Here is a 12,415-nt window from a genome sequence, read left to right as displayed (position 1 = left end):
ACTACGTCCAAGAACGGCCACTGGTGGCATCCAAAGTAAGTATCCATGTCCTCCCTTCCATTTACCAAAACATATAGCATTTGAATCCAAATACTCCCAGTTAATTGAAAACAATCTTTTAATTACTGATCTACAAATGTAACTCTCAACTTCTCAAAACATCAATAATCAGGGAAATAGTAATAAAATGGTATTTTCCTCTTTATCCTAGATGTTTCACCCTTCAAATAGAATGCTAAATATCTATTAAGCTCTTAATATAGTAATACTGTACGTTCGTTACATACTGTGGAGCGGAATTTCAATTGAGTGTCAAAAGTACCTTCACGTTTGCTTTGGTTTTGCCTTACTTGACTCTATGATTTGTTTAAGAAGTTCGCGCCATGTTCTCAACCAATGGGAAGACAAACCAACATTTATCATGCTTGGACACCTGCGTTTTCCCACGCTTGACACAGGTTACATGTATTTGCTTCAAGTTCTGATTGGCGGATTGTGCAGTTTACATCTGTTGTGATAGTCCAGAGAAATTACTTTGGCTTCGTTTTTACAACACTCAGTTGAAAACTGCTCTAACACGATAATGATTGTTTACTTGTAACTATTATGTAACTTTGGTCATTTCAGAACTTGTGATCTCAAGCAGTATCAACCTCTTTAATACAAATGAATAAGTAAACAGAGTGTGATAACAATTTTAATAATTGGACTATGTATACATTTATACTGCAAGAATCCATATGTACTTGACGCATTTTGACAGTTAATTACACTGCCAAGCAACAAAACAATCAAGTAAGATTAAGCTCTTTTATGCCCCGATTTAGTGCACAGTATCTAAAGTGTAAACATATTTCACTATGTGATGAAAAACACACACAAGTCATAGATAGCAAACAAAATTAAAGACAATTTGACAATGCTTGTGATTCAGTACCAGAAAAGCATAAAAATCAATCACCAAAAGTGAGGTGATTATGTAATCTAGTACCTAGTGCTACTGTTTTGAAGCAATGTTCAATCTACAACTAACAACCTAATGTGCATTTCATTCTTACTTCAGGATGTACAAAAATCGAGATGCAGAGCAGAATGGCTGGAATGATGCACTACTTGAATGGTGCCTGATGGAAGCAAAAAAACATAATTTAAGAGAAGGGGATTATTGGGGAGGATTCGTCATCGATCATATGAAAATTCAGGTATAATGTACAATGATTTCCTTAATTGAAAAGTCAATAACAGTAACACAGATGCATGTCTGTTCTAGATAAAACAGAAATTTTACAAATAAACAAACTTTGATATTATTGTTGAGCACTTTAGAATTAAGATTACAATAACAATTTGGTCCTTCAACCCCAAAGCTTATCCCCACTGTAAAACCAATAAACCTAATTTTTCTTTACTTTCTCATCTGAATCTGCACATATCGAAGACACTTCCCCTAAAAAATGTGATTTGCAAAGAAAAATTAACTTCAATTCATTGTTTGCTATTCAATCACTCACTTTCTGTTTCAGACGAGCCCCCTTCTGTGGATGACATAAAAGAAATAAGGACCAAATAGTGTTTTCTGCAAATCAAACATTCTTTTTAAAAATAGGTTCTCAAAGGTGATGTGTAGATTCAGGGGAGAAAATTAAAAAAGAAGTATTTGCTATGTACAGGGGCCTATATACAATTGTTGTAGAAATAATTTGATATCATTCTTTAGACTGACATTTTATCAACAGCATGATGACTGTTCAGTATAGGATTATAAAGTTTTATATACCAGTTTTTTTTAGGAAAAACCTTGAGATGGTGATCAAGAATGGTCAACATAAACTAGTTGGTTTTGTCGAATTGGTTGCAGCCCACGATCACGTTAAAAAAAATCATAGGTGAGATTTTTTCAATAAGACTTTTCAATTGAGGTGCAGTTATGTAAATGTTTACTTGTCTTGTGACTTGATAATATCGGTGTAACAAATTTTCCATCTACTAATTGACTCATTAATCAGTTCATTTTTTCTTTGGCAAAAATAGATCAACAATGCCTCTGTTTTGTTGTGTTATTTATTCACAGGAAACGAAGAACCATCCCTTACAACTCACGTGCCTCAGTTCATTTTTGTTAAGTGATGCTGGGTTCAGATATCCAATAGCTCAATTCCCATCAGGCCACTGCTCCCCGACTGATCTGTATTTACAATTCTGGCAGGGGGTTCACAAAATGACAGAAAATTTTCTTTCATTTTTTGATATTTGATGATCTCATACTTAAGTATTTATAAACTTGCAACTGACTTATTCTAACTACACTTAATTTGGTTTGCACGTTTCACTTTATTATCTAAGTTCTTAGCACCGTGCATAGCATACTTTGCATACAATAAAACGATCATAAGAATATTGCATAAAATGTCATAAGATATGCTTCAACACTTTGGACAATAAATTGCAAAGCGTGCTCCCATTATTAAAGTGCATTTATATTAACGTAAGATTTGCTGTCATTAAAATCACTCCCTCATGTGGCTGGATACTACACAAGGATAACAGTAGTTGATTTTTAGGAAATGGTACTTTATTTCAAGATTTTGCAATGGCTGTGCAAGGGTTAGCAAACAACCTCGTCCCTGTCAGTTAATTTAAGTAACTTTCCCACGAGAAAATGCATTAGGCGACAGTCGAATTTCCGCCGGTGTTGTTGGAAACACGAGGACCGTCTTAGCGGCTCTTTCCTATAAAGTTGTAATACCGACCATGTTAGTTATCTTAACGTAATTATCTGAAGTGTTAGTGTTAGATACAAACGCCTACTCGTTAGCAGGGTTGCATTCCTCTCTTAGGAATGCAGTTGTCAGTCTTTTTAATCAGGAATTTAGTGCTTAATTTTTTCGTTCTCTTAGAGGTATTTAAGGCTTAATTTAGTCATTTCTAGGGTTCTCGATCAGTCATTTTCGCTTGTGAGTAGTTCTTGTTGTTTCGCTTTCTGCAGTTTGTTACTTTCTTCGCTTCAAGCAGTCAATATTCAGTTCCCAGCTCCAAACAAATGTAAGTGTATCTTTTCGTCGAGTTTCTGTTTACGATTAGTTCATTTTACTAAGTAATTTTTGTATTTGTTTGTTTTCTAGTCTTAACCGCTTTTCGCTTTCACCGCATGGGTTGAGTTCGCGCCGTCATAGGCAGTTGAATGAAGAATAAAGCGTTTTTGAATTTTTATCGCTGGAGTTTTGTAGTCGTAAGAAGATCACATCGTTAAGAATTTGTCCTGAGTTTGCCGAGATTTGATGGCGGCGAAAGAAGATGGTCCCGGTGGTGGTGATGTTGTCGTTGGCGCTGCTAGCGCGGCACTAGATCAAGTTATTTCACTCGAAGACCTTCGGCGGCTGAAGAATTCCAGATCTGGATATCTCTCGGTAGTTACAATTAAAAGGAATGAAATTCAAGTGTTGCTGTCCCGCGAAGGGAACGCCTCTCGCGTTAAAGAGAAAATGTCAGAGTTTGTTGCTGCATTCGTTGCTTTCCAGGAAGCTCATGTTGTATATATGTCGTACCTGTCTGACGAGTCGAGCATATTGAGGTGCCATGAATCTTTCGAACGTGAGTCTGTTCGAAAGGATGACTTTATCCACGAAGTTCAAGGTTGGATTAAAAGAACTGAGGAAGTGGCGCGTTTAGACTCTCAGTTGCAACCAGAAGACTCTGCAAGTCAGATCGTGTCGAGAACCTCAGCCTCCAGACTTTCTAGTAGAAAATCTCATCGTTCTTCTCGCAGTGGTTCGCGTGGAAGTAATGTAGCTTCATTGTCCGTGGCCAGAGCTAAAGAAGCTGCACGTGTAACAGAGTTAAAAGCGGAAGAGGCGGTTCTTCAGAAGAGACAGCTACTAGAGAAACAGAAGTTTCACCTTCAACTGGAAGAAGAACGCTTAACTCTAGAAACGAAGTTGGCTAAATCCCATGCCCGTGAACAAGCATTAACATCCATTGTAGAAGCTGTCGATCATCCTTGTCCATTGGAACGTAAGGAGACCGCTCCTAAACAACGCTTGGTTGCTCCTGACCCCAGAAATTTAGAATCGAAGCCACGTAAAGAAAACCCGCATTTTCCGGAAGAAAAGCATCGCTGTAACCCTAACCAAGAAGCAGCAGAAGGGCACCATCCCCCCTTGCCTATTAACAACGAAAGGGCTGTTTCAGAGTCCTCCGAAGTGCTTTCTTCGCCAAGCAAAAGGGCTTTTCACGAAATGTTAGGACTCCATCAGCAACAGAACGCTCTGCAACAGCAACAGAATAAAATTGTGGAGATGCTTGCAATACAACAGAAGAAAAGTTCTCTCCTTCAGCCTCGTGTCCCTATCTTCAACGGAGCCCCTATGGAATATGAACCCTTTGTAAGAGCGTTTGAGAGTATAATCGAGTCCAAGACGTCAAGCAGTAGCGAAAGGCTCTATTACCTTGAGCAGTTTACTAGTGGAGATGTGAGAGAGCTCGTGCGATCGTGCCATTATCTCCCACCTGAAGATGGTTATCAAGACGCTCAACGACTGATCAGGAAGAAGTTTGGTGATAATTACCACGTTGTAGCTGCATATGAAACCAAGGCATTGAATTGGCCCGATGTGAAAGTAGAGGATGGCCAAGCCCTAAATCGATTTGCCATTTTCCTTATGAGGTGCAAGAATGCCATGGAGAGTAGTAGGAACCTAACCAAGCTTGAACAACCCGAAACCATTAAGAAGTTATCTCTGAAGTTGCCGTTCAGTTTAAGAGTAAGATGGCGGCGCTTGGTAGATGAAATCATGGAGGATCAAGGAAGGGCTATCCGGTTTAATGGCCTTGCTGAGTTTGTCGACCATGAAGCTCGCGTAGCGACCAACCCTCTCTTCGGGAAGATTGTCGAAGACTCTAGGCCTAGACCTGATACACGTCGAGGTCTCTTGAATAAAGTATCCCACGAGAAAACGAAAGAAAGACGTAGCTTTGCTTCGCATGTTAACAATTGCCTGACCTCACCTGCCACCAGGGAATTGCCAAGTTCAGACTTACCTCCAGTAGAAGAAGTCTCTTGCCTTTATTGCAACGATCATCACGCCCTAGAGAGATGCAAATCTCTTAGGAGTCGCCCCTACGAGGAACGAATCGAGTTTATGAAGTCTAAGCGTCTTTGCTTCGGTTGTTTGTCCACTGAGCACATAGCAAGGAATTGACCGAAACGGAAAACGTGTGCAATTGTGAATTGCACAAGAAACATCCAACAGTTCTCCACACGAATTCTGTTGCACGTTGCCCAGAAGCTAACAATGCCATAGCAAGTACTTCGTCTCGCGAGGAGGTTCTGCGTGTTCAAAGTGCTATGGTCAATACAGGCGGAAGAATTAGTCCCTTTGTTGGGACAGACACCTCGAGGACAGCTATGGCCATTGTTCCAGTTAAAGTATGGCCTAAAGGAAATGGGACACCTGTAATCACTTACGCCTTCTTGGATAGCGGCAGTTCTTCGACGTTTTGTACTGAAGCCCTAATGAGACAGTTAGGAGTAAATGGCCAAAGAACTTTGATTTCTTTAACAACGTTGGACAGAAAGAACAGCCTCATTGACAGTTTCGTTCTGCAAGATCTGGCTATTTCCGACCTGGACGAGAACGTGTTTGTCAAATTGCCTCCCTTGTACACAAGACCCGAGATTCCCGTATCAAAGGAGGATATCCCAAACCAGGTTGATGTTAACAAATGGCCACATTTGAGTGGAGTGTATTTGCCGGATGTAGAAGCAGAAGTCGGTCTCCTAATAGCCAGTGACGTCCCGCAGATCCTCGATCCTCTAGAAGTGAGGCATTGTCAAGATGGCGGCCCTTACGCGTCCCGTACAATTGTAGGTTGGGTTGTGAATGGTCCCTTAGGGTGTGGTAGCCTCCGCTCACGCATATCCAGTTTCTTTTCTAAGGCCGACCACGATCTCATCCAGATGCTGAAGGACTACTACAATGGTGATTTCCCCGAATCCAGTGCAGATGATAAAACTGAGATGTCCCAAGAGGAGCTGCGTTTCTTAAAAGTGCTAAATAGTACGGCAGTTCTGAAAGAAGGTCATTAAGAAATGGCTTTGCCATTCAGAAATCTTGAAGTCGCGGTGCCAAACAATCGGGTACAAGCTGAACAGCAAGCGCTATGGCTGAAGCGGAAGTTACATGGTAACAAGAACCTGTATGCTAACTACAAGGTCTTTATGGCTGAGATTCTAGAGAAGGGCTACGCCCGTAAAGTTCCTGTGCACACGCAGGCGTTAAACTGTGTAAAATGGTATATCCCGCACCACGGCATCTACCATCCTCGCAAGCCTGGTAAAATACGAGTCGTTTTCGACTGTTCTGCGAAGTTTCAAGGAAAGTCGCTCAATGATCTGTTGCTCAAGGGTCCAGACTTAACGAACACGTTGTTCGGTGTATTGATGAGGTTTCGCCAACAAAGGATAGCAATCATGTCGGATATTGAAAAGATGTTTTACCAAGTTAGGGTAGCCGAAGAAGACCGAGCCTTCCTCCGTTTCCTGTGGTGGCCTGATGGTAACCTGGACAAAAATCTTGAAGAGTATCAGATGGTTGTGCATTTGTTTGGAGCAGCTTCATCTCCAGCATGTTCTAACTTTGCCCTGCGAAAGACGGCAGAGGACAACAGCGACGACTTTCCAAGGGAAGTTGTAAGCTCAGTTAACAAGAACTTTTATGTAGACGATTGCCTGAAATCTTTACCATCAACTGAAGAAGCTTTACAACATGCAAGTGATTTGGAATGTTTGCTTTCAAGAGGTGGATTTCATCTGACCAAATGGGTTAGTAATAGCTGCAGAGTCCTTGATGCCATCCCTGAAGCCGAGCGCGCCAAAGAAGTAAAGAACGTGGACCTTAGTAAAGAAAATCTACCATTCGAAAGAGCCCTTGGAGTTCGATGGTGCATAGAAACGGATACTTTTGGGTTCAAGATAGACCTGAAACATAGCCCACCCACCCGAAGAGGTATCCTTTCGGTTGTGAGTTCAGTTTATGATCCTCTTGGTCTCGCTGCACCGTTCCTGTTGCCAGCCAAACGCTTGCTTCAAGATTTATGCCGGGAGAAGCTAGGATGGGATGATGCGATCCCCTCAAAGTACGAGGTTTCTTGGGAACGATGGTTGGCAGATTTACCCAAATTGTCTAAATTCTTTGTCGAACGCTGCCTGAAGCCAGATGGTTTTGGTGTCATTACGTCCAGTCGGCTACATCATTTTGCTGATGCATCTGAAATTGGTTATGGGTCAGTTAGTTATCTTCGTCTTGTCAATGCCCGCAATGAAGCCCATTGCTCTTTTCTCTGCGCGAAGTCACGTGTCGCTCCGTTGAAGATGATAACGATCCCTCGTCTGGAATTGTCTGCAGCGGTAACAGCTGTTAAGCAAGACAGATTATTGAAGAGAGAGTTGGAGATCTCAGTCAATGCAAGGTCGGTCTTCTGGACGGATAGTACCGCAGTTCTGCGCTACGTCAAGAATGAAACAAACCGGTACCACACCTTTGTTGCCAATAGGGTAGCGATTATTCGTGACGGGTCCCAGCCTAATCGGTGGTTTCATGTCAATGGCGATAATAACCCTGCAGATGACGCCTCGCGTGGTTTGACGGCAGATATTTTCCTTCGTCAAAGTCGTTGGTTAACGGGGCCGGCATTCCTTTGGAAGCATGACAGCATGTGGCCAGCGCAAGATGAGCTATTTGGCGAGATGGCAAACAATGATTCTGAAGTGAAAAGAGAAGTTCGAGCCGGCGTGTCTTCTCTGAACACCCCTAGAAGTCCTTTATTGCAGTACGCTAGCAGATGTTCCTCATGGTCTCTCCTGGTGAAAGTCGTTGCCTGGCTTTTCCGTTACAGAAATAATCTCCTCAAGGCGAGTAAAGGAGACAAACCACGAAATGGCAGTTTTATGCTTATCACCCTTGAAGAAATCCAACGGGCAGAGGGAGAAATTCTAAAGCACGTCCAACGGCAATCCTTCCCGGAGGAAACGGCAAATCCTAAGAAGCAGGTTAAGAAGAGTAGTCGCCTTTACAAGCTCGACCCAATCTTTGTGAATGGTCTGTTACGCGTGGGTGGTAGACTTCGCAACTGTACGTTGTCTTCAGAGTCAAAGAATCAGATTATTCTCCCGAAAGATGATCGCGTGAGCAGATTAATTATCGATCATTATCACAAGGCGTGTGGCCATTCTGGAAGAGAGCATGTTTTGTCCCTCATTTGAGAAAGATTTTGGATAACTCAGGGAAGTTCAGCCGTAAAGAGTGTTCTCGCAAAGTGCGTCATATGCCGACGTTCACAAGCATCTCTTTGTCAACAGAAAATGGCTGACTTGCCAGAAGATCGCGTTCGACCTGACAGACCACCGTTCACGTCAGTTGGCTTAGATTTCTTTGGTCCATTCCAAGTTCGTCGTGGTCGTAGTCTCGTTAAGAGATACGGTGTAATTTTCACCTGCTTAGCTATCCGCGCTGTGCATATAGAAGTTGCTTTCAGCCTCGACACAGACTCTTCTCAACTTTCTGTTGGCTCTTCGAAGATTTATTGCGAGAAGAGGTCAAGTAAAGGAAATCTATTCAGACAATGGCACCAATTTCACAAGTGGTGAGCAAGAGCTCCGCGATGCTATTTCAGAGTGGAACCAAGAGAAAATCCATAATTCTCTTTTGCAGAAAAGTATCAAGTGGACCTTCAGCCCCCCTTACGGTTCCCATTTTGGAGGTATCTGGGAAAGATGCATGCCAACCATCAGGAAGATTCTTCGGTCCTTACTTAGGGAACAAATAACCGATGATGAAAGTCTACCCACGCTAATGTGCGAGGTCGAGAGCATCCTTAGCAGTCGACCCATTTCGGCCGTATCCAGCGACCCCTGCGACTTGGAGGCCTTGACTCCTAATCATTTGCTTTTGCTAAAATCTGAGGCCCCCTTGCCTCCTGGTCTATTCCAGCACAAAGATCTCCTTTCAAGACGCCGTTAGAGGCAAGTGCAGTATCTTGCGGATGTGTTTTGGAGAAGATGGTGCAAGGAATTTATTCCCCTTTTACAGATTCGTCAAAAATGGGTTCGTCCAAGGAGAAATCTGGCAGTTGGAGACATCGTCTTAGTCGCAAATGAAAGTTCACACCGCAATTCGTGGCCTTTAGGGAAAATCGTTAAGGTGTTCCCCGACAAGAGAGGATTTGTTCGCCGTGCGAAAGTGAGCATGAAATCAGGTGTTTTTGAAAGACTAATTGATAAACCCTGCCTTCTGGTTGAAGGAGAAGAAAGAAGTGATCCAAGATGCCAATTTTGAACGTTGTTTGACTTTAAGACTCCCAGATTGAAAACGTTGTTTTAAATTTCTAGTTCAATATTTTCCCCCGGGGATAAATTTCTTAGTATGCACTTGGTATAATGCAAAACTGTACTTAACGCTCCTATGGACTGGCACGCGTAGTTTCTGTTTAGATCTGTTCCATGTAAGTGACTCGACTTAAGCTGTCTCACACTTAGCGGCCGGTGTTAGATCCAAACGCCTGCTCATTAGCGGGATTGTATTCCTCTCTTAGGAATGCAGTTGTCACTCTGTTTAATCAGGAACTTAGTGCTTAATTTATTCGTTCTCTTAGAGGTATTTAAGGCTTAATTTAGTCATTTCTAGGGTTCTCGATCAGTTATTTTCGCTTGAGAGTAGTTCTTGTAGTTTCGCTTTCTGCAGTTTGTTACTTTCTTCGCTTCAAGCAGTCAATATTCAGTTACCAGCTCCTAACAAATGTAAGTGTATCTTTTCGTCGAGTTTCTGTTTACGATTAGTTCATTTTACTAAGTAATTTTTGTATTTGTTTGTTTTCTAGTCTTAACCGCTTTTCGCTTTCACCGCATCGGTTGAGTTCGCGCCGTCATAGGCAGTTGAATGAAGAATAAAGCGTGTTTGAATTTTTATCGCTGGAGTTTTGTAGTCGTAAGAAGATCACAGTTAGTTTCCCACGTTTAGCCCACACGGGTTAGCATAAAGGACCGCGGAAATTTCGGTTTCCGTTGGCATCAGTTTATCTAACAATTTAATTAACTCGAATTTAGCTAAGCTGAAGTATCTACCGCAAGTATTTACCACAAGCTTTTCCGCCTTTGTTATTGAGAGTGTTATGAACACGTTTGTGTAACTTTTCAAGCTCTCTGACCAATCATAGCTGAGCAATAGCATATATAAACGCCAGTTTTTGAGAGAGCTAGAGAGAGTTGGCTGCCAGCAACGGCACAGTGCTGAATTTCTTATCCCGAATAAAGAAGAAGTGTATATTCCAAATTGAGAATATATCGTCAATATACCTTTTTCCAGACTAGTGGTTTAAGAGCGCTCTGGTTAAGAATCTCTGTTTCTACCTCCGCCATAAAGATATTTGCAAAAGCTACTGCCATCTTGGTGCCCATTGCAGTTCCATGTGTTTGGAGGTAGTTTTTTCCATTAAACTCGAATGATTTCTCTTGAAGGATACGTTTAAGCACCCTTTTAAGATACTGTGTAGGAATGGGAGGGCTATCTTTATAGAAAGAGTCGTATGTCTTGCACACTGTCTCAACTCCCTCCTCCAGAGGTATATTTGTGTATAGGCTAGTCACGTCCATCAAGACAAGGCTTGCATTTTTCGGCACTCTTGTTGTTTGTATGAGGTGGATAAAATCCGTCGTGTCTTTTAGATACGACTTTTGTTTATTTGCTATGGGCTGAAGTGGCCTGTGTACAAATGATGAAAGTCTCTCAGTAGGACCATCACACCCAGATATTATAGGTCTACCTACCGGAGTTGGTTTGTGTATTTTAGTGAGCGTGTAGAATACTGGTACGCGAGGCGGATTTGGTGTTAGACAAAGCCATTTCTTAGTCATTTCGTCAATGTGGTTTTGTGGGTAGAGTTCCTTTACTAGTATAAGAACTCTTAAGGATGTGTCTTTAACCATTGGCCTTAAGAGTGGCCTAGCGCTCAAAGTTGTCTAACTGGACTTGTCCTTCTAGAATTTTGTCCACAGTGTTTAGAACAACAGTTCGAGTCCCTTTATCTGCCTTTTTCAGGTTTATTTCGGTATTTTCTGAAAGCGTCTTAAGTTCTCTTTGTTCATTGAGAGACAAATTGTTCTTTGGCTTCGAAAGTTGGACTTCTGCGAGTAGAACTCTAGTTTCTTCCATATGGCTCTCAAGGGCTACTGAAAGTTGAACCGGAGGAATCCAGCCAGATTTGACTTGGAAAGGGTGCGCTTTGTTACTTTCCCCGTGATAAATATATTGAAGGCGCATTCTTCTGGCAAATTGGTCAAAGTCTTTAAGGAGATGGCGCCTAATTTGTATTTCTTTCTGTTTTGGTGTGGGGATGAATTTCAGCCCTTTTGCCGGCAAATTGATCTGGTCATGTGTAAGTTCTACGTTCGAGAGGTTTTTGATATGATTTTTGTTGCCTCTGTTTGCCACCCTTTAGGGGTCTAAAAACGGGCTTTATCAAAGGCAAAGCACTTACACTTCTCCGTACAAAATCCTCTGCAAAGAAATCCTCTGAAAAGAAATTCAAAACTGAAATCTTGCATTTTAGAGCAAGCCTTATTGAACGAGGATATCCAGAAAGCCTGATTACGGCTACACATCAGACATCAAATTTAAGAACAGGAAACAAGCCCTCCTACAGAAATGCAAAGAAGATAAGTGAATCCTGTCTTTTCGTTACGCAATACCGCCCTACGGTGCCTAATCGTAAACAAATACTCATGCAAAAATGGCATTTAACCCAGCAACAACCGCTACATAGCGAAATATTTCAAGATCCCCCGATCGTTTCGTACAAAAGGGGCACATCCTTAAAAGACATACTCTTTCGAGCCAAACTCTAAGCTGGCTAAAACACGTGGATAGGAGTTGTGTAGGCCTGACACCCCCATTGTTATCACGTTTGAGGTCTTCGTTCTTTGGTCTTGGGTCTTCGTTTTGTAGACACCCGCTTCAAACGGGGCAACAATGTAACCTTTTTTTTTGTCCCGAGAACCCGATCGGAAATCGATCCAGATGAAATTGAAAAGCAGCGGAAAAACTGAAAATATTACTGCAGGCACTTTTTCATGTGATCAGTGAAACTTCAAAACAACATCTCACCTTCAGTAGTTTATGAGACATTTCACAAGTCATCTTCAACGCTCTACTGAAGTGATCGATATCTTTCGATTCATTCCCGCCTCGCCACAATTGTTCTGTGTCTGTCGCATTTTCGTTGTGAGACCTTTAACGGGAGAACAAAAATTTAAGTTAGTACTACTTGGCCTCTAAATTCTGCCCATCAAACACAGCGACGGGTCTTATTCCCAGGGAAAAAAGTAAATCGAACAGCTGCTCAGGATAATCGTGAAACCTGTAAG

The 12,415-nt window shown here is 41.9% G+C and overlaps 1 protein-coding gene across 1 annotated transcript; it reads left to right on the top strand.

Moving 5' to 3' along the window:
- The first annotated feature begins 6,088 nt into the window (after positions 1 to 6,088).
- Positions 6,089 to 8,260, top strand: LOC138009898 (uncharacterized). Its single transcript, XM_068856888.1, has one exon. It carries the CDS (start codon positions 6,089 to 6,091, stop codon positions 8,258 to 8,260), a length of 2,172 nt encoding a protein of 723 aa, XP_068712989.1.
- Positions 8,261 to 12,415: the final 4,155 nt, after the last annotated feature.

The sequence above is a fragment of the Montipora foliosa genome, chromosome 7, assembly GCF_036669935.1.
Source record: "Montipora foliosa isolate CH-2021 chromosome 7, ASM3666993v2, whole genome shotgun sequence".
In the NCBI taxonomy this organism is placed as follows: domain Eukaryota; kingdom Metazoa; phylum Cnidaria; class Anthozoa; order Scleractinia; family Acroporidae; genus Montipora; species Montipora foliosa.
Note: the sequence above shows the minus strand (reverse complement) of the source record. Positions and strands in the feature narration are given on the sequence as shown.